The 20,284-nt window shown below is 44.4% G+C and overlaps 1 protein-coding gene across 1 annotated transcript in view; it reads right to left on the bottom strand.

Annotated features, from left to right (window-relative positions):
- The window catches only part of LOC147679719 (phosphatidylethanolamine-binding protein 1-like), a 42,154-nt gene that overhangs the window by 5,956 nt on the left and 15,914 nt on the right, over positions 1-20,284 (bottom strand). The window contains exons 2-3 of the mRNA XM_086943285.1: positions 18,741-18,850; positions 16,674-16,774 (exon numbers count right to left, since the gene is read on the bottom strand). Of these exons, the coding sequence (XP_086799411.1) occupies positions 16,674-16,774; positions 18,741-18,850 (211 nt within the window). The remainder of the gene's footprint in view (positions 1-16,673; positions 16,775-18,740; positions 18,851-20,284) is intronic.

Genomic DNA, 20,284 nt, shown 5'->3' with positions numbered 1-20,284 from the left:
GCTTTCTGTTTCACCCAGGAGCAGCGACACCACAATCTGCGTGTCGTCTGCATACAATGTAAGGTTAAAACCAAAGGATCGAATCACTGGCGCCAGGGTGGAGACATACACATTAAAAAGAGTCGGATTCAGGGAAGACCCCTGGGGAACTCCGCATGGAAGTACAAATGGGTGTGATTCAAAGTCCCCCAGGGCCAACGTCTGAGTCCTGCTGGATAGGAAGGCCTGCAAGATCTTAAGTGCCTTTCCTTTAATTCCACAGGCCCCCAACCAGTCCACCAATAACTTGTGATGGACCGTGTCGAAGGCCGCGGGAAAAGTCCAACAGGATCAGAGCGGCTCTGCCACCTGCATCCATCACTATTCTTATGTCTTCAGCAAACTTGATCAGTGCCGATTCCGTGCTGTGCCCCGCCCGCAATCCATGCTGAGATGGATCTAGACGTTCTCCTGTCCTCAGGAAGGTGCTCAGCTGAGTGTTTAGTATGCCCTCCATGATTTTGGCTGGGAGGGGTAATCTGGCGATGGGCCGATAGTTGTTAAGGTCGGTTCCATCCAGGTTAGATTTTTTAAGAAGGGGCAGAATGGATGCTCGCTTCCATCGTGCGGGGAATTCCCCGCTATCAAGCATGTTATTGAACAGGGGGGTAAGTCCTGCAGCAATGGTAGAGGGTGCTAATTTTGCAATTTTGGCTGGGCAAGGGTCATGAGGGGATCCTGATTTTATCCTTTGTAGTCGGTTTGCTACCTCCTCCTCGCTAATTGGAGTGAACTTAAGTAGTTTATCCAATTTGCTATCAATCTCTGGGCCTGCGTTAGGGGCATGAGTCCTGACTAGGTTATCTAGAGTGTAGAAAATCCTTTCCACCTTTCCCAGAAAGAACTTGGCCAGGTTTTCACATAGTTGGCGACTAGGGGGTATCTCCACTGGTTTGGGGGCAGCTAGAGATGACACCGTGAAGGAGGTCAGGTTTACCACGGTTTATCACGAGAGGCTTGCTTTTCCAGAGAGCCGTTATCCTCCATACCTAATTATAGGAAGGTAAACACAGCTACGTACCGTGTCCACGACTGCTGCCTATGTACATGTATGCGCTGCGCAAGAGAGACATTATCCTAAAGCAATTAAAGAATGTCCCACAAACCTGCTTGTTCCACGCGCAGTAGAAGTTACAGATTAAACTCCAGTTCCAGTTAATCATGCAGTCCAGGATCATGAGCTGGGCCATGCCTGCCTATAGCGCAGTGAGCTTCCCTGTGACTCAGCTCCCCTGTACCCGCGCGCAGCCCAGGAGCCTTGGAACATCTACGCAGTGACGAGCGCGAGAACAGGAGACAGGAGATGGCCACAGCGAGCGCGTTCGTGTGCGCTTGGCCCGCTCCGATCCGGTTCTTGGAGATGCGCGCGGCCAGGCCTTGTCTCCTAGAAAGCTGAGTCGCTCACAATAGGTCTCTGGCGAGACAGCGCTTCCGCGCGGTTAACGCCACAAGACCTAAAAATATATAGCTAAGGCAAAATAGTTCGCAAATAACATCACAGGTTGAGGTGCAATAGAAATTCCCCCCTACCCCCCCCCCCGCCCCCCCCCAAAAAGTGGTAAAAATAGAAAGATAAATAGCCCCTCTTGGAGTGATCCAGAAAATGTTTCTCTAGTGGCAACATATTTTCTGTTTAATGTATGCACAGATCTTTTATTTGGAATACAATCATAACACACCACAGAAAATATTATCTAAAAACATATATACCATCCACTTTCAAACTTTTTTACATCTAATATATACTTGTATGAATTAATTGTAAAATAATTTGGACCCAGTGAGGATTTTATCAAACTTAACTGGTTCCTTACTTTGACTTTTTACCAGTATGAGTACTTGACAACAGCTCTAACTTTCTGATGGATACATCTGCCTGTGGATTCCTCACCTTTTGAATATCCCTTGCGCCAGCATTCTGCGGACATTTTTTCCTAGCTCTCCACGCCAACGAGATCGTCACAATGCCATGGCTCAGCACGCGGCTCTGCATGACGTCACTGGAGCCATAGGGGTGATGACGTCAGTTCCACCAGAAAAAGCGTTACCGAAGGTAAGTAACTTGTTCTTCTGTGCTATCGTATCATGGTCGTACCAAATCTAGGCTGCACAATGTGTCATTAAAACATTTTATTCAGGGCAGGCTCAGCGACTTATCATAACTTAACGGATCGCTTAAGCTGTGCATGCAAAATTTCAGTTCTGGATTAGCTGACAGGCATGCCGAAAGATGTACTAGCCTAAAACCCTCTAGATCTCATATACTTGGCACTCCAACTTCTTACTGAAATAATAACAGGGGACAAAGTCATCAAATGCCATCTGTATTAGGAAGCTCTTCTAACAATTGACTATTTTCTTAGTATTTCAATCCCCCCTTAATTCTGCTCTATGGAGCGGAAGGTTCAGTTATGGCCTAACAGGTTCAAAGCAGGCCTTCACCCTTAATAAACTTCTTCACTGAAAATATCTGCTAAGTATTGGACAGCACAGTAGCACTCTAAGATATATGGGGTTACCAATCTCCCCTGGGGTCAAAAAATTGAGTCCCAGAAAATTGAAAGATGCTTCACAATGATTAGAATGTTACAGTTCTCGTTAATCCTGAGGTTCGTATGTGCATGATACTGCATATGTGCCTTGGAGATGTCACACCATTATGGACATATCTAATTTGAGAGCGCACACGTACATTTGCATGAGTTGGTTTGTAAATGTTTTAGCCAAGGACCTTTTTGTCTTCGTTTTATTTGTTCAATAGTGTTCAATACTGTTCAAAGTGCTAGATGGTAATGCTTAAGGAATCCTTCACGAGGTAGGGTTGTGGAGAATGGTTACCAAGCCAGACCAAAATATGTTATTGGGAGTCCCGGCCATATGCGTGTCATAAGAGATAGGGTTTCAGTCCTTTGCAGTGGCAGTGCGTCCATTGGGGGCGTTGGGGCGTTGCCCCACTAGCCATTGACGACCGCGCACTGCCAACATGAATTAAAAAAGGATTTTTATAAATCTGAGCACGCACTGACAGGCACCCGCACTGCGCGCTATCGGCCCCTGGGTCAAGCCCGATAGAATCGGGCATCGCATAAGGAAGTGGGCCGTGGGGGGCGGGGCTGCGGCAGAGAGTGACTGGCAGCGCACAGGCAGCCAGAGCAGAATAGCGAGGGTGACACTGTGCATGTGAAATCCAGGAGTAGTCAATATTTTGACTGGCCAGCTCATGCGTACTGTAGACCTTCCCTCCCCCTCTAGCCCCCCCTATAGCACTCAGAGACACAGTCAGGGACCCGGGGCCCCGGTCTCATTCTGTATGTATGTATGTATGTATGTATGTGTGTTCTTATATAGCGCTCGACTTACCCTTGGGCATCTCGGCGCTTGCATTGGGAACCCGTCCTGGCTTTTCCCTGTGAGATAACCCGTACTGGGCATCCCCAAGGTGAAAGCCAGGCATCCCGCCGCGGGGGCCGTAGTGGAGATTAAGCAAGCTATTGCCCAGAGTTGCAGAGTGTGAACCCATGATTCGAGTAGGCACCGAAGTGAGAATTATCGAGTCAGTGGACACTTGGGCTCAGACCCTGCCGCGTCGGGAATTGAACCCTGGTCCCGGGTCTGACCTCTGCTTCAGGGTATGCCTCCTCTAACCAGTGAGTGGGCAGATTAGTATCCTGCTCATAGCCAATCCTGGCGCAGTGGTTCTGTTAACGCTGCGCCAGGATTGGGTGCTGCAGCAGGATGGTGCAGCGCGTGGGTGTTGTCTGGCTGTCTGCTCTTCTGCTGAGGGCCGCACTATGTGGCCAGTCACATATGGCTATATCCAGCCATGTCGAGGTGATTGGCCATTTCCCCTACGCTGTCGGGACGTCACCGCGCGTGGCACGCCGCACCACGGCGGGAGTCGGGACGGGACCCATCCAGAAGCTGGCGCAGGGCGGTAAGTTTTATTTGATATTTGTTTTCATTAAACCCCTCCCGCTCCCCCACAACGAGTCGATTACCCCATTTCCACCCCCACCCACCCGAGACAGAGAGAACATGATCCAGATTCTGCAAGGGGAAAACATAGCACAAGCTTAGGTAGCGAGGGACCCATGACGTATAGCTAACAGTTGTTCTGAGAAACTGCTGAAACCCTGAATGAAGCCGCGGTCAGGGTCTTAAGGGCATGTAAGGACCAAAAACCACTGTATAATTGTGGCGAACTCCGCGTGCCCTGGTGCAGCTTTGTACCCGTGACACCGCGAGCAACTCAGCAATATTCATCTTCATAAAGATACAAAGGACGGGACCCCCTAACCCTCGAGTTCCCTTTGACGTACTCACCGTGACCTCCGACTCAGAATGAAACCGTTGTGTAATCCTTCATTTCGGTGGACACCAACATTCATATTTTATAACGTAGCTCTGCCTCGTACTTTATTTTAGATCACGCCTTTGAAGTTACAGCCAAGAATCACAATTTATTGCTGATGCGCACAGACAGACGTGTAGTGGGACTACAGTGCCTAAGTGCCACCATTGCCTACGTAACGTTTGTTCTTGTGTTGGAGTGTCTGCCATTTATGGTAGTATTATACCTCTACTTGTACTTTGTACGCTTTTGTAACCTGCACACATGTCACTTTTTCCTCCTGTAATGTACCGTTTGCTCCTCTTGTATTTTGTTTGCTCACGATTGTCACTTTTGCCTCATGTAATGTAACTTTTGCTTTTGTAATTTGTTCACTTGTAATGTTCTCTTGTATCAGTTCTGTTCCTATTGTGAAGCGCTCTGACACCTTCGGGTAAAGTCCGCAAGAGAGAAAAAAACGCATAAATAAATAAATACATACAGTAATGAGGGACATCAAAGGTCTGAGCTGAGGAGAAACTTGCAGAAGGTTAGGCAGCAGAGGAAACGTGGGATGCCCCGAGTGATGACTGTATGCAATTCATACTTGCAGAAACCCAAATGAACAGGAAAGCAATTAATGCACTGAAAGCAAACTTTTGCAGTCTGAGACTGGAACTAATGTCATCCACTGGAAGCGATTATAAGGTGCGCATGCGAATGCTTAGCTTGTTCAGTTGTAGGACAAACTAAAAAGTGTTGTGCACAGAGGTCAAGCTTTATGTTCAAAATATCCTTAGCCTGCAACAGAAGAAAAGAACTGTGGCAAACAAAGATAGAGGTTGCTTAATGTGGTCTATAATAACGCAGATGACTGAAGTCCTATTCAAAGTTTAAGCTCTTGCCGCTGCAAATATCTTCTGCTTCCCTGGCTTGCGGATGTAAGTGCATTACATAAGCCTGAGGGAATGGAGACTGGATGTACCAGTACTGCAGCATTTTAAGAATACCAAGGTCTCCCAGGCTGACACTGGTGAACACCTGAAAAGCCCCGCGGTTCCATGAATGATAAAACGCTGGAAAAGTCACCACTAGCTTATTCTGATCTTAGCTTTCTGATATTGCTTAACTCAACATCGGAAATTAAGTAAACAAAGTTCCTCAAACGCGTAATATTCTCAGTGAAAAGAACGAAGTCTACTGAAACTTAATAAACCAATCAATTTTGAAACTATTGCCAAAAATAAAAGATTTGGCCTTTCCACGCTGGTTAATTTGTTATAATTAATTATGAATGTATTCAAGAAAAAAAAGAACTGTGCTGTCACCTACACGCGGCCGCTTAATTCTTGCAATACAAATTTTAAAAACATATCCTGATGCAGCTGTTTTACTAGTGATATTTTTTAAATAGGCTTTTCAAATGAGTCATGATTTGTTTGTTATTCGTGAAGGGGACAATACTAAATAATAACCTAACCCAGCACTCAAATTGTAGGTAGCTACAATTGAAACTAAAAAGTTAAAGTAGTACAGGCAAAATAAACAGCATGTTTTTAAAGGGAATATAAAACAAGCATTGAAAATGCAATAAGTCTCGCCCTCGTTTAAGTTAAAGCAATTCTGTTTGTAATTAGGTGTCTTTTTAGCTTTGCTTTTATTAGTGTTTTTCAAACTTTCATGTACATAACATGCATATGGATGCATATATGTATATGTATGCATGCATTTATATTTGTATTTATATAGATATGCAGATTATATATATGTGTGTATATATATATATATATATATATATATATATATATATATATATATATATATACGATATTACCTACTGGCGGTCGCCAGTAGGTAGTTATAGTTAGGACCTAGTTTCCATAGGAAATCCGCAACATTCTATTGGGAATAACTTTTGCGCCGGTTGAGGAATTTGCGTATAATTTTCCAAAATTTAGGCCAGCTCCGCTCCGCTCCTTCCCTGGATGTTTCGGGGGGATTCGTCATGCTGGGGCCGAGAAAAAAGGGGTCCCAAAACGTGTTTTCCCCATGTTAATTTCCATAGGACGTTCAGACACGGCTACAGCCCGAACCGATGAATGGAATTACACCAAACTTTGCAAAATTGTAGGGACTGGTACGCAGAGGTGCCTTTTCTATATTTGGTGAAAATTGCTCCAGTGGTTTTTACGAAAATAAACTTCAAAAAGATTTATATATCTATATGCGCGCTTCGAGCGCTCAGGGTACGCGTACCGGTAAGCTCACCCGGCGCACCACGGAAGTGCGCGAGTGGAAAGCTGATTGGCTCTTGGGTGTCTGTCAACATTCCAAAGAGTCCGGAGAGTCCGCCATCTTGTGTCTCGGTAGAATCGAGACACAAGAGGTGAAAAAAAAGGGGGAAATGATTAAAAGGGGGCAGGGTAGACACCCCCTGACCCCCTAGGTTTTCTGAGGGGGGCCTAGAAGGACCCTGAAAGGCAAAAAAAATATTTTTTTTGTTGAAATTTTCGCGGGGTAAGCGCTGGGTGTGTTCCCATGTACGCTTCCAGGTACACGTACCCTGAGCGTACCACAAGGAAAAACAGTGAAAGAAAATAGTGTAAAATAAGAATTTGGAGTGCTTAGAGGTAGGGTAGCTTTAAAAAGAGCTGTGCTATGTGGGTGATTTAAGTACCTACAAGTAGGTACCGATGCAGAGTCTAAAACTCAAGAGAAAGACTCTGTTCCCCTCATCTGAGAAATGTACACCGTCTCCTCTGTAGATATCTTGCATGTTGTCACCCAAGTTATTGTGGTATATGGAACCCATACCATAGTCTCTCAGGAAAGCAGAAACAGATCCTTTAGGGACCCCTGAGAAGGCCTAGGGGGTCAGGGGCACTCTACCCTGCCCCCTTTTCACGTTCTCAACTATTACATTTCACTCTCTTCTGAAACTACACAAAATGGCAGCGATAGGGTGCATCAGAGACAGACAGTGAGAGAAAGGAGGCAGGAGATGAAGAAGAGATGTCAAATACACATTGGAGAAAATATAGTGGGAGAAGGGAAGTAACTATGAGTAAACTTACTATGTAACACAAAAATGTTTCACTCTATACTATAAGTCTCACTTTATACCACAATCACTTCGCTACTACCTCATAAATTACGAATAAAAATGAATAATGTCTCAAACAACTCCTCTTCCGTCACGCTCACTCCCTATAACTCACCCATACTCCCTCACTTACCTTTCTCGGTCCCTGTCTGTCACTCCTTCCTTCACTCCCTCTGTCCCCTCTCTCCCTCATTACCCTTGTCTTACACTCACTCACTTTTATCCACCCTCTTTCACCCCTCTTTACTCACGCTCACTGCCCTTCTCTCACCCTCCCTCACCCCCGTTCCCTTACTCCGGTTCCCTCACTACCCCTCATTCCCCATCCTTCACTTTACTTTCATCCCCCACTCACCTTCTCTCAGTACCTCTGCGTCAGTCCCCTTCCCCTCTCTTCCCTTCGCTCCCTCACTCATTCCCCTTCCTTCTCTCACTCCCTCTGCCCTCTCACATCCTCACTCTCCTTCCCTCACTCCCTCTCTCTTAGCCTCACTCCCTGTCCCCTCACTCTCTGTCCTCTTCCCTCATGCTCACTCCCTTTAACTCACCCACACTCCCTCACTTACCTTTCTATGCTCCCTCACTACGTCTCCTTCTCTCACTCTTTCCTTCACTCCCTCTGTCTCCTCACTCCCTCACTCCCCTTGTCTCACGCGCGCTCACTTGCCTTTATCCATCCTCTATCACCCCTCTTTCCTCAACCTCACTGCTGTTCACTTACCCTCCCTCATCCCTGTTCCCTTACTCCACTTCCCTCACTTATGCTCACTCCCCTTCTCCTCACTCCCCTCCCACACTCACCTTTTTTCAGTCCCCCTGCTTCACTTCCCTTCTCCTCTCTTACCATACTTCGCTTCTTCACTCATTCTCCTTTCCTTTCTCAACGTACTCCACTTCACTTACTTCTTCTCTCACTCCCTCTGTCCTGTCACTTTCTCACTCCTCTTCCCTCACTCCCTCTGTCTTACCCTCACTCCCTCCATCCCCTTACTCTGTCACTCCCCCTTCACTCACCCTCACTCACCTTCTATCCCTCACTGTCATAAACTCACCCTCACTCACTCTCCTTCTGTCATTTGTTCCCTAGTCACTTTCTCCCTTTCATTCAGTCATTTTATCCGTTCATGTATGCAGTGCACATTCAGTGGAAAAAAGAATGACACAATATATAAGGAATATAGCTCTTTTTGGAGAACTGGAGGTAGTTCTAAAAATAACTTTTTGTTCTTCTTTTTTTGATTTTATGTTTTTTTTAATACTTTTTCAGAACGATTTTATACTTTTTTTTAGGTTTTTTTGGGATAAAAACAAAACCAGGGAATCCAAAACTGCTCAACAGGAGCAAAAAAAACAGGGAAAATATAAGTGCTGGGTGGAGCAGCGGTGTTCCTCCTTCTTGCGAACAATCAGCTCAATGCTCTACTCCCCATAGCAGAGCAGTTCGTCGCACTGCTTGCAGACGATCTTCAAGTCTCCGAAGACCTGCTGGATATTGGGAATCAAGTGAGCTGCTGCTCTCCCAGAGGGTGTTGCTCCTCCGGTGGAGGTGCTGCCGCCATCTCGTGGGGGATTGCGTGCCAGGTCCCTGACACTCTCCCTCGCAAAGTTATTGGGGTGCCTCCTCTCGACATGCCTGATTAAGGTGGCGTTGCCAAAGCTGTACTTTTTTTTTGGGTCACCACGTGACAAGGTGGTGCCACAGATTTTGCAGCACACCTACGCCGCATTCACCTTTTTTTCACCTTCTGGAAAGGTAAAAAATTTCCAGATAAAATGTTCTTTGATTTTTCGCTGAGGAGGGTTCTCAGGCAAAAACCCTTCATCAGAGTCACTGGAGGGTGACTGTCTTCCAGCCATTCTTCAGAAAAAAACAAGATGCTGCAGAAGAACCAGGGAAGAGCTCTTGCTCTCTCCAAGTTCAAAGTGGTAGTGAGGGAAATGGGTGGGGGCTTTCAATATTTGGAAAAAAAACTGTTATGAACCAATGAAAAGTGTTGTTTTAAGGTCACATGGCTTGACGCGCTTACGCTACGCGCTCCGGAGCGCTTCTGGGTGCGCTTACACGGCACGTACATAGGCGCTTACGGAGGCGCTTTCGGGGGCCCGTACGCGGCGAGTATGAATGACGTTATACTTGATTTTCGGAAATGTGTTTAGAGTCAAAATACGGTTTTTAAAAATCAAAAATAATACTTTTATGCGTATGCCACTGAATGTCTTGCATTATTATTAAATACATATTTATATTTTTTTTCGCTCGCGGGAATAGCGCTCACGCTACGTGTACAGATGCGTTTACGGGTGCGCGCACCCTGAGCGCTCCGGGGTTAAAAAAAAAAAAAAAGGAAAAATACTTTGAAAAATGAATGTTACAAAAATATACAATATTTTAATAATTTTAAAAAATATATAATAATTAATAGCTATAGAAAATAGCTATTAAAAAAATGTAATAATTCACTTTAAAAATCGTAGGTTTCAAACTCGTTATAGTTAGGAATTAGCTTTTAAAAAACCTTTGAAATTCACTGAAAAAACCATAGGTTTAACACTCGTTATAGTTAGGAATTAGCATTTAAAAAACCTTTGAAATTCACTGAAAAAACCATAGGTTTCACACCAGTTATAGTTAGCTGAACATTTTACTCATACAAAACCATTGAAATTCCCACGTTATATTTAGTTGGACTCACTATAACTCGGGTGCCCGCAATCCACTGCTGATGATGTCACATATTACATCATTCATGACATGGTCAGTGACATCACTGATGACATCTCAATGACATCACATCAACCCTAGGGGGTCAGGGGGTCTACCCTGCCCCCTTTTGGCATTTTCCCCCTTTGTTTTTGCCACCTCTTGTGTCTCGATCCTACCGAGACACAAGATGGCGGCCGCTCCAGACTGTTTGGAATGTTGACAGACACCCGAGAGCCAAACCGGGGCGCGCTTATAGATATATATATTTTTTTTAACCTAAATTACTCAAAATCCACTGGAGCACATATCTTGAGACATAGCAAAGGCACATCGGGCTTCCAGTCCCTACAATTTTGCCAAGTTTGGTGGAAATCCATTCAGCCGTTCGGGCTAAAAGTGAGTCCAACCGCCCTATGGAAATTAACATTGGGAAAATACGTTTTGGGACCCCCCTTTTGTCTCGGCCCCGCTTGACGACTCCCCCCCCCAAACTTTCAGGGAAGGAGCGGAGCGCAGTGAGGCAAATTTGAGGAAATTTTCAGGCAGATTCCTCAACCGGCGCCTAAGTTATTACCAATAGAATGTTGTGGATTCCCTATGGAAAACAATCCTAACTATGACTACCTACTGGCGACCACCAGTAGGATATATATATATATATATATCAACGAAGTAGAGGCCCATTACTGACAAAAGGTTGGTTTATTTCAGCTTAAAGCACCATTGCATACTTCCAATCACCTAACGTTTCGGCCTCCTGGCCTTGCTCACAGGTGGAAGTCGTGACACACTGAACGCCCTTGCGCTCCTGTGATGCTTTTCTGAGTTCTTTAGAGTCACGTGGCTGGATGTTAAAATACAACTCCCATAGTGCACCTTCAATAATATTAAATTGTGTCAACTGGAAGTCCTCATAGTACTTAGTTTTGACATTCAGAATTCGTACCTTGAAAGCTGTGCACTTATGTTGGTGTGGAATAGTTCACTTTAAACAGCCAGGTGAGTATTTTTCTGCGCACATTGCAGCATTCTTTTTGAAAGTCTGAAACAACTCCGTTTTGCCAGCATGATCAAAAAATGAAAAAATTCATTCCTGAATCCCTTCCAACACGCACACAGTTGATTTCGCCCCATTGGCATCTCCTAAATAGGCTGGGCGCGTGAGTGAGTCATGCTCCTCTTGAAATACAAAACACAGCTTCTCCAGTTACCGGAGCCTCCGACTCTTCAGGGTAGCCTCAAAGACATGGGCATGGAGCAGCCCATCAAATTAAACAGCAACGAAGTAGAGGCCCATTACTGACAAAAGGTTGGTTTATTTCAGCTTAAAGCACCATTGCATACTTCCAATCACCTAACGTTTCGGCCTCCTGGCCTTGCTCACAGGTGGAAGTCGTGACACACTGAACGCCCTTGCGCTCCTGTGATGCTTTTCTGAGTTCTTTAGAGTCACGTGGCTGGATGTTAAAATACAACTCCCATAGTGCACCTTCAATAATATTAAATTGTGTCAACTGGAAGTCCTCATAGTATTTAGTTTTGACATTCAGAATTCGTACCTTGAAAGCTGTGCACTTATGTTGGTGTGGAATAGTTCACTTTAAACAGCCAGGTGAGTATTTTTCTGCGCACATTGCAGCATTCTTTTTGAAAGTCTGAAACAACTCCGTTTTGCCAGCACGATCAAAAAATGAAAAAATTCATTCCTGAATCCCTTCCAACACGCACACAGTTGATTTCGCCCCATTGGCATCTCCTAAATAGGCTGGGCGCGTGAGTGAGTCATGCTCCTCTTGAAATACAAAACACAGCTTCTCCAGTTACCGGAGCCTCCGACTCTTCAGGGTAGCCTCAAAGACATGGGCATGGAGCAGCCCATCAAATTAAACAGCAACGAAGTAGAGGCCCATTACTGACAAAAGGTTGGTTTATTTCAGCTTAAAGCACCATTGCATACTTCCAATCACCTAACGTTTCGGCCTCCTGGCCTTGCTCACAGGTGGAAGTCGTGACACACTGAACGCCCTTGCGCTCCTGTGATGCTTTTCTGAGTTCTTTAGAGTCACGTGGCTGGATGTTAAAATACAACTCCCATAGTGCACCTTCAATAATATTAAATTGTGTCAACTGGAAGTCCTCATAGTATTTAGTTTTGACATTCAGAATTCGTACCTTGAAAGCTGTGCACTTATGTTGGTGTGGAATAGTTCACTTTAAACAGCCAGGTGAGTATTTTTCTGCGCACATTGCGCACAGAAGCTGTGTTTTGTATTTCAAGAGGAGCATGACTCACTCACGCGCCCAGCCTATTTAGGAGATGCCAATGGGGCGAAATCAACTGTGTGCGTGTTGGAAGGGATTCAGGAATGAATTTTTTCATTTTTTGATCGTGCTGGCAAAACGGAGTTGTTTCAGACTTTCAAAAAGAATGCTGCAATGTGCGCAGAAAAATACTCACCTGGCTGTTTAAAGTGAACTATTCCACACCAACATAAGTGCACAGCTTTCAAGGTACGAATTCTGAATGTCAAAACTAAATACTATGAGGACTTCCAGTTGACACAATTTAATATTATTGAAGGTGCACTATGGGAGTTGTATTTTAACATCCAGCCACGTGACTCTAAAGAACTCAGAAAAGCATCACAGGAGCGCAAGGGCGTTCAGTGTGTCACGACTTCCACCTGTGAGCAAGGCCAGGAGGCCGAAACGTTAGGTGATTGGAAGTATGCAATGGTGCTTTAAGCTGAAATAAACCAACCTTTTGTCAGTAATGGGCCTCTACTTCGTTGCTGTTTAATTTGATGGGCTGCTCCATGCCCATGTCTTTGAGGCTACCCTGAAGAGTCGGAGGCTCCGGTAACTGGAGAAGCTGTGTTATATATATATATATATATATATATATATATATATATATATATATATATATATATATATATATATATATATATATATATATATATATATATATATATATATATATATATATATATATATATATATATATATATATATATATATATATATATATATATATATATATATATATATATATATATATATATATATATATATATATATATATATATATATATAGTCCAAAGTGCCCTGAAGCAGTAGAAGGTCACGCGACAGCGCCTCACCATGCGGTTCCTTAATGCAGCCTGCCTTTCCTGCTCATGTTTTAGCTGCCAACGCGTTTCGAGGAACAACCTCTTCTTCTCGGGCTGCCAGAAATGAAAGCACCTGAGCCTCGCACTTTTTTCTTTTTTGCAGCTTTATTTAAATTACATCACTGCCCCCAGTGGGCGTATATTCGGTTCGAGTCTTTAGTGTATGCTGGGACACAGAGTCCTAAGTGCGAGCATTCAAATGTTCATTTCAAAATCATGGCACATTTACGTCCTATAGTAGGTTCTGAGCATTTTCGGCTGACAATTTTAGCATATAGGCACTGTGCTGGTCAGTCTTGATTAGTGCAAAACCACAGCCTCACCCTGCTGGTATACGGACTTCCCCTCCAGCTTTCACGGTGATGGTGCTCCTTCTCACGGCCAGGCTGCCGTGTTTATGTTTTGTAGTCCAAAGTGCCCTGAAGCAGTAGAGGGTCACGCGACAGCGCCTCACCATGCGGTTCCTTAATGCAGCCTGCCTTTCCTGCTCATGTTTTAGCTGCCAACGCGTTTCGAGGAACAACCTCTTCTTCTCGGGCTGCCAGAAATGAAAGCACCTGAGCCTCGCACTTTTTTCTTTTTTGCAGCTTTATTTAAATTACATCACTGCCCCCAGTGGGCGTATATTCGGTTCGAGTCTTTAGTGTATGCTGGGACACAGAGTCCTAAGTGCGAGCATTCAAATGTTCATTTCAAAATCATGGCACATTTGCGTCCTATAGTAGGTTCTGAGCATTTTCGGCGGACAATTTTAGCATATAGGCACTGTGCAGGAAAGGCAGGCTGCATTAAGGAACCGCATGGTGAGGCGCTGTTGTCTGAGTGCTGCTTGCCTGGTGGGCACTTTGGAGCGAATATATATATATATATATATATATATATATATATATATATATATATATATATATATATATTTACCCATATATATATATATATATGCATATATATATATATATATATATTTACCCATATATATATATATATATATGCATATATATATATATGTGCATATTTGTGCGCGAAGAGAGAGGTAGAAAGAGCGGTAGAGAGTGAGTAATATAGAGTTAGAGAGTAGAGTCTGAGTAGTAGAGAGCGAGTAGTAGAGAGTAGGACCAGAGTACAAGAGTAGTAGAGAGTAAGTAGTAGAGAGTGAGTGGTAGAGAATAATAGAGTGAGTAGTAGAGAGTAGTAGGGTAGTAGATAGTGAGTAGTAGAGATTAGTAGAGAGTGAGTAGTAGAGCGAGTAGTAGAGCAAGTAGTAGAGTGAGTAGTAGAGAGTGAGTAATAGAGAGTAGTAGAGTGAGAGCAGTAGAGTAGTAAAGAGTAAGTAGTAAAGAGTGAGTAGTATCGAGTGAATAGTGGAGGGTGAGTAGTAGAGAGAGAGTATAAAAGAGTAGTAAAGAGTGAGCACCTCTACTGACCTGGTTTCTCTGGCTCTACAGCAGCTCTGCTGACCTGGTTCTCTCGCTCTACAGCAGCTCTGCTGACCTGGTTCTTAGACTCTAGAGCAGCTCTGCTGACCTGGTTCTCTGGCTCTAAAGCAGCTTGCCGACCTGGTTCTCTGGCTTAAAGCAGCTCTGCTGACCTGGTTCAATGGCTCTAGAGCAGCTCTGCTGACCTGGTTCTCTGGCTCTAAAGCAGCTCTGCTGCCCTGATTCTATGGCTCCTAAGCAGCTCTGCTGACCTCGTTCTCTGCCTCTAGAGCAGCTCTGCTGACCTTGTTCTTAGGCTCTAGAGCAGCTCTGCTGACCTGGTTCTTAGGCTCTGGAGCAGCTCTGCTGACTCAGTTCTCTCCCTCTAAAGCAGCTCTGCTGACCTGGTTCTCTCCTTCTAAAGCAGCTCTGCTGACCTGGTTCTTTGGCTCCAAAGCAGCTCTGCTGACCTGGTTCTCTCCTTCTAAAGCAGCTCTGCTGACCTGGTTCTTTGGCTCCAAAGCAGCTCTGCTGACCTGGTTCTTAGGCTCTAGAGCAGCTCTGCTGATCTGGTTCTCTGCCTCTAGAGCAGCTCTGCTGACTTGATGCTCTCCCTCTAAAGCAGCTCTGCTGACCTGATTTCTCTGGCTCTAGAGCAGCTCTTCTGACCTGGTTCTCTGGCTTTAGAGCAGCTCTTCTGACCTGGTTCTCAGGCTCTAGAGCAGCTCTGCTGACCTGGGTCTTAGGCTCTAGAGCAGCTCTGCTGACCTGGTTCTCAGGCTCTAAAGCAGCTCTGCTGACCTGGTTCTCAGGCTCTAAAGCAGCTCTGCTGACTTAGTTCTCTGGCTCTAAAGGTACTGACCATCCAAACATACCTCTGTAGTCCAACCCCGCCTCACACGAAATATACTCGTCAGCTCATCATAATGCGCAAATGAATGCATGAATAGATTGCTTTAAAAAGCTAAACACCAGAGAGATAAGGTGCGTTGATGATGCAGCAGAATTCTACATTTTGCGAAGGTGGGTGGGGGAGGGGGGCGGGCTGAAGCAGGAGAGGTTGTCAGAGGCCTTTACAAGCATGTGGACGGTGCTGCAAATTAGGTGTGCTGCAAATTAGGGAAAAAATAGCTTTGAGTCCTTTTAAGGAAAGAGTGAAAGAGTGTAAATCCGTCCATAAACGATCCACTCCCAGGTGGCGGGTCTAAAAGGAGACAGGGTGGCAACAAGGAATGATTGTCATGCCCTCAGTGCAATCATTGCACTGCTTTAGGCCTAATTTGTGACGCCAAACGACGCGTACAAATGAAATCTGCAGGCAGAGCTGGGACGAGGCTTCAATCGTATGACGAGGCAGCGCATGCGCTGCTGACATCAGGCCGAGACCTAAAAATGAAATAAACAGTTTGAACCAGCTTTGCAACAGAAGAGAAAGGAACTATTTTTAGGAAGATGTTAACGTGAGCAGGTGCTGTGCAGTCACTCAAAGTGAAGGAAGCCATTGAGTGATATGGGCTCACCCATTGCCCATGCTCTGTTATGATGGGCGGAAGCAGAATGTGAACAATTTAACAAACCAATAAATGAGCCAGATGACCAAAAGGCTTTGTAAATTATACATAATGTTTGAGAACAAAATATGGAAAGCTGTCTCAAAGGCCAGACTTCGAAAAACCAAAAAAGCAGAACTCATGTGGATTAAGAATCAGAATAACTTTTGAAGAGTTTTACATGAAAAGACGTAATGATTTGTATTTGAAAACTGACAGGCTAACTTATTAAATGTGCAGTTTAATTTCTGAAACGTTGCAAAAAGCTGATTTTGTACTTCATGTACTAAAAACACATTATCTAAAAAATAAACCTAGGTCTAGTAAAATTGCAACCCAAACAAATATCTAAGGACACTCACCTGTTCCTTTTGGAGGTCCAGAACCAACATAATCTGATTGGACAAATCCAGTACTCAGGTCATTACCCTTAACATTTACCACAAGGTAGTGATGCCATTCCCTAAAAGTAAACCAAAGGGTTGTTCTGAGCTTGCTATTTTTACGACATACAATTCAACAGTAATCAAACATCCTAGATGTTAGCAATTGAACCTGCTAAACTGGTTCACAATCTGTACATGCCAAGATTTAAAACCGGCTTGTATTGGTGAAAATACTTTTTTTTTCCTTCTTACAAGCTTGCAGTAGTACTGGAACAATTTTCAGAGTGGGAGTGCTGTCATTAATGTTATATCACTGAAGTCATACAGATTGTGGACAATCCAAATGTCGCACATAAAACAAGTGTAGCAAATGTGCCATGCACCTTCAGCAGGAGAGCAGTATGAGTGTGGTATGTAGCCAGTAGTGCATTTTAGAGCACTGGTGTGGTATTGCTCTGTCATTTACAGACAGCACATTTCCCACTGATGTGGTTCTAAATTTCCACAGAAATGCAGATTTACTGGTAAAACTAGCTAGTGTGCAAACAACAGTGTGTGGTAATCAGGTTTCCGATTATATTTATAATTTGGGTATCACCAAGTAAAGTGTCTTGATTCATATTGGTCCTAATAAAATATTTGTTTCGATCACACCTCAGAATTACAAAAAATGTGCTGCAGTTGTGCTTTCCTAATTGCTGATGTATTTTGAAATATGTATAGTTCATTAACAGGTATTTGAAAGTTGTTGTAATAGAAAAAAATGACAACCTACAGCCTCTCCTTTCACTTCTTGCACCCCAGAAAGTTTGCCACTAGGATACCTTTTACAAAATAATCTCATTTTGTGGTAGGAGAAATAAAAGTAAAACCCAGTTTCAGAATAAGCATCAATTTGTGTCATAAGCATAGCCTGACATTTTACTCCTGTCTTTGAACTCGCAGCAAAAGAGAAATAAAAACAAAATGTAAAAGCTTCTTATTGCTCGGTCACCTGTTGAACTCCAGCATGATTTTTTTGGCGGGTGCTGCAGCACTCGTCGCACCCCTACTTCCAGCGCCTATGCAAGCTAGATAACAGAGCTGCCTACCCCAGATGCACAAGTTCAAACATAATTTGTGCTGCAGGTTGGATCCTGAACATTCCCTAGGGTTCTCTCAAACCAGAGGTAATACAAGAAATAGTTGCAGGACTCTGAAAAATACAACAAAAATTAAGCTACTTCAGTCACGCAAGACTCACAGATTGCGTGACACTGGTGTATTTTGAGTGATTATTGTTTTGGTCAGATCAAGAAGGCCACCAACGCCCAACTCTGAATTCTTCTAAGCCAACCATGTCCTGAACATCTCCCAATCTGGCTTCCGAAGCAATCACAGCACTAAGACCACCCTCCTGGCTGCCACCGACAACACCTGCTCCCTCTTCGACCAGGGCAAAACAGCAGCCCTTATCCTTCTGGACCTCTTGCCCGCCTTCAACGCCGTCTCACACTGCACCGTAAGCACGAGACTCTATGACACCGGCATCCGTGCCAAAGCCCTGCGCTGAATCTCCTCCTTCCTCACCTACCTTTTTTGGATGATTTCATATTTCTGGTCCTTATTAACCTTTCATCCAGCCAATGTTAGATAAGACAGTTCCACAACATTAAGGATTTTAGGGGAGGCCAAATGATTAGCCTTTCAAGGTTCTGATGTACATTGCACCCACTAGGTTTTCATAACACGTCCTTTCTTCTCTTCTATACCAGGGAATGCATATGCAGCACCAACCTGTGCGTAGAAAGACTGCACTGGTGCGGCCCACTGGGTTACATTTTCGATGTATGCTAAAGAGGCCTTAAAACCATTTTTCAACAAACGCAAACCAAAACCATTATGCTTGTTTAACTCTTGCTCTACAAAAACTGATAAGGACTTGTGCTCCACGGCAGTAACCCACCAGATCCACCACTTGCACCTTACATGTTCCTGTGTTCCTTGGTAAAGGCTGATCACGTATACATTATTTTTCATCATATTAACGTCATTATTTCTTACCTAAACTTAGGAGTTTTCCTGCTGGGGGCATCTGGGTCAGTCAGAATAACAGTATAAAGCTTGTCTTTGTCCATCCCATCCCATTCAATTAGCGTTGGTTTGTTCTGAACCTGCAACAATTCAAGAATATAACCTTCGCGTTGGCCGGATTTTCGAAAAGTAAATTACAACTGTTGAACAACATAGGCACGTTTTTTGTAAATCTTTGCATCAAGGCAGAACAATATTGCATGCAAACAAATATAACTATTGTCACACTTAATTGAAGGGCGGGGAAGGTGTACAGCAGCCAGGGGTTACATGGCCTTAATTATGGTGGAGGTCGTTTGCCACTGGTTGGGGTGTGTATTACTATTGGTTCTGCAAACTGGGTATCTCAGGGTAGCGAGGCCGAACAATCAAAGTCTTTTCAGTGAGGTAGTGAGTGGTTCAAGAGCTCAGATTTCAGCAATCAACAGACACAATAACGTATTGCCCAGGCTATTGCTTATCTTTTAGTTAAAAGTACTTTATTCTCTCAGCAAAGCTAAATACCACACAATTCAGTATGAATTACATTTACAGGGTTGTAATCCCAGTAACTACGATATTCAGTAAGGCGCTACACCCTTCTTCTGGCACCCTCTCTCTCTCCTCTGGATTTTCAATGACTACATTCTATGGTACACTGAGGCGATATTTCAAGTTACACCACGTTCCGAATGCACAACTCAGTTTGTTACCTTCTTACCCCTTGTGCTGACACGCCAAAAATATCTTAAAGCCACATGGCAGACTCTTTTGTGCGTTGTGTTCTAGTCTCTCAGCACTGCTTTTACCTGCTAGATGGTGTTGCAGTACAAGTGGGTTGATTTGCGTAGCCATCCTCACAGAAGTGGCCTCTTGTTGGAACAGGGACCGCAAGGTGGAGTCGAAAGAGCAGGTCCACACAACGACACTCCTCTTCGGCAGTGGGGGCATGCTCGAACTGAGCAGTGCAGACAGGTGCTTAGGTATCGATGTTGCAGCCTCAGGGCTTGAGTCATCTATGGTGGTGGCCTCAGCAGTTGCAGACTTCAGGCCAAGCAGGGCTTTCAGCTTCAGCAGCAACACAGCTCTCCTTCCTGACATTGGCAGACCAGTTTTTGAGGCTCACTGCAGACTTTTGGATGACACAGAAATGCTTATTCTTGCAAAGTCTTGATGCAGCTCACCACAGGAACCGATCAGAGAGACAAGAGGACCCCCTCACTGCATGGGCTACACCTGACTGTGCTCCCTTTTGCGGTCATCTTTCTCTGGGTGCTTCTCACCCGAGAACTTGATGTTCTACTCCTGGACAATCTTTCCTCCAGCACGGGCAGGCAACCTCCTTCCGCAACCAGGCAGGCTTTTAGGCACTAGGCAGACCCAAATCTCCTCCAGCAGAAAGTGCAGGCTTACATTTATGTCCCTAACCTCTGCCAAAAGGGCTGCCGGGAAGGCTTCAACTCTGGTTACACATTAGTTCTTCTACTTAAACTAGTAGACCCTACCCTCCATGAGACCAAAGGAAAAGATCTGGT

The sequence above is a fragment of the Lissotriton vulgaris genome, chromosome 11, assembly GCF_964263255.1.
Source record: "Lissotriton vulgaris chromosome 11, aLisVul1.2, whole genome shotgun sequence".
Classification (NCBI taxonomy): Eukaryota; Metazoa; Chordata; class Amphibia; order Caudata; family Salamandridae; genus Lissotriton; species Lissotriton vulgaris.
The sequence above is the reverse complement of the archived record's forward strand: the minus strand, read 5'-3'. Positions and strand labels throughout refer to the sequence as shown.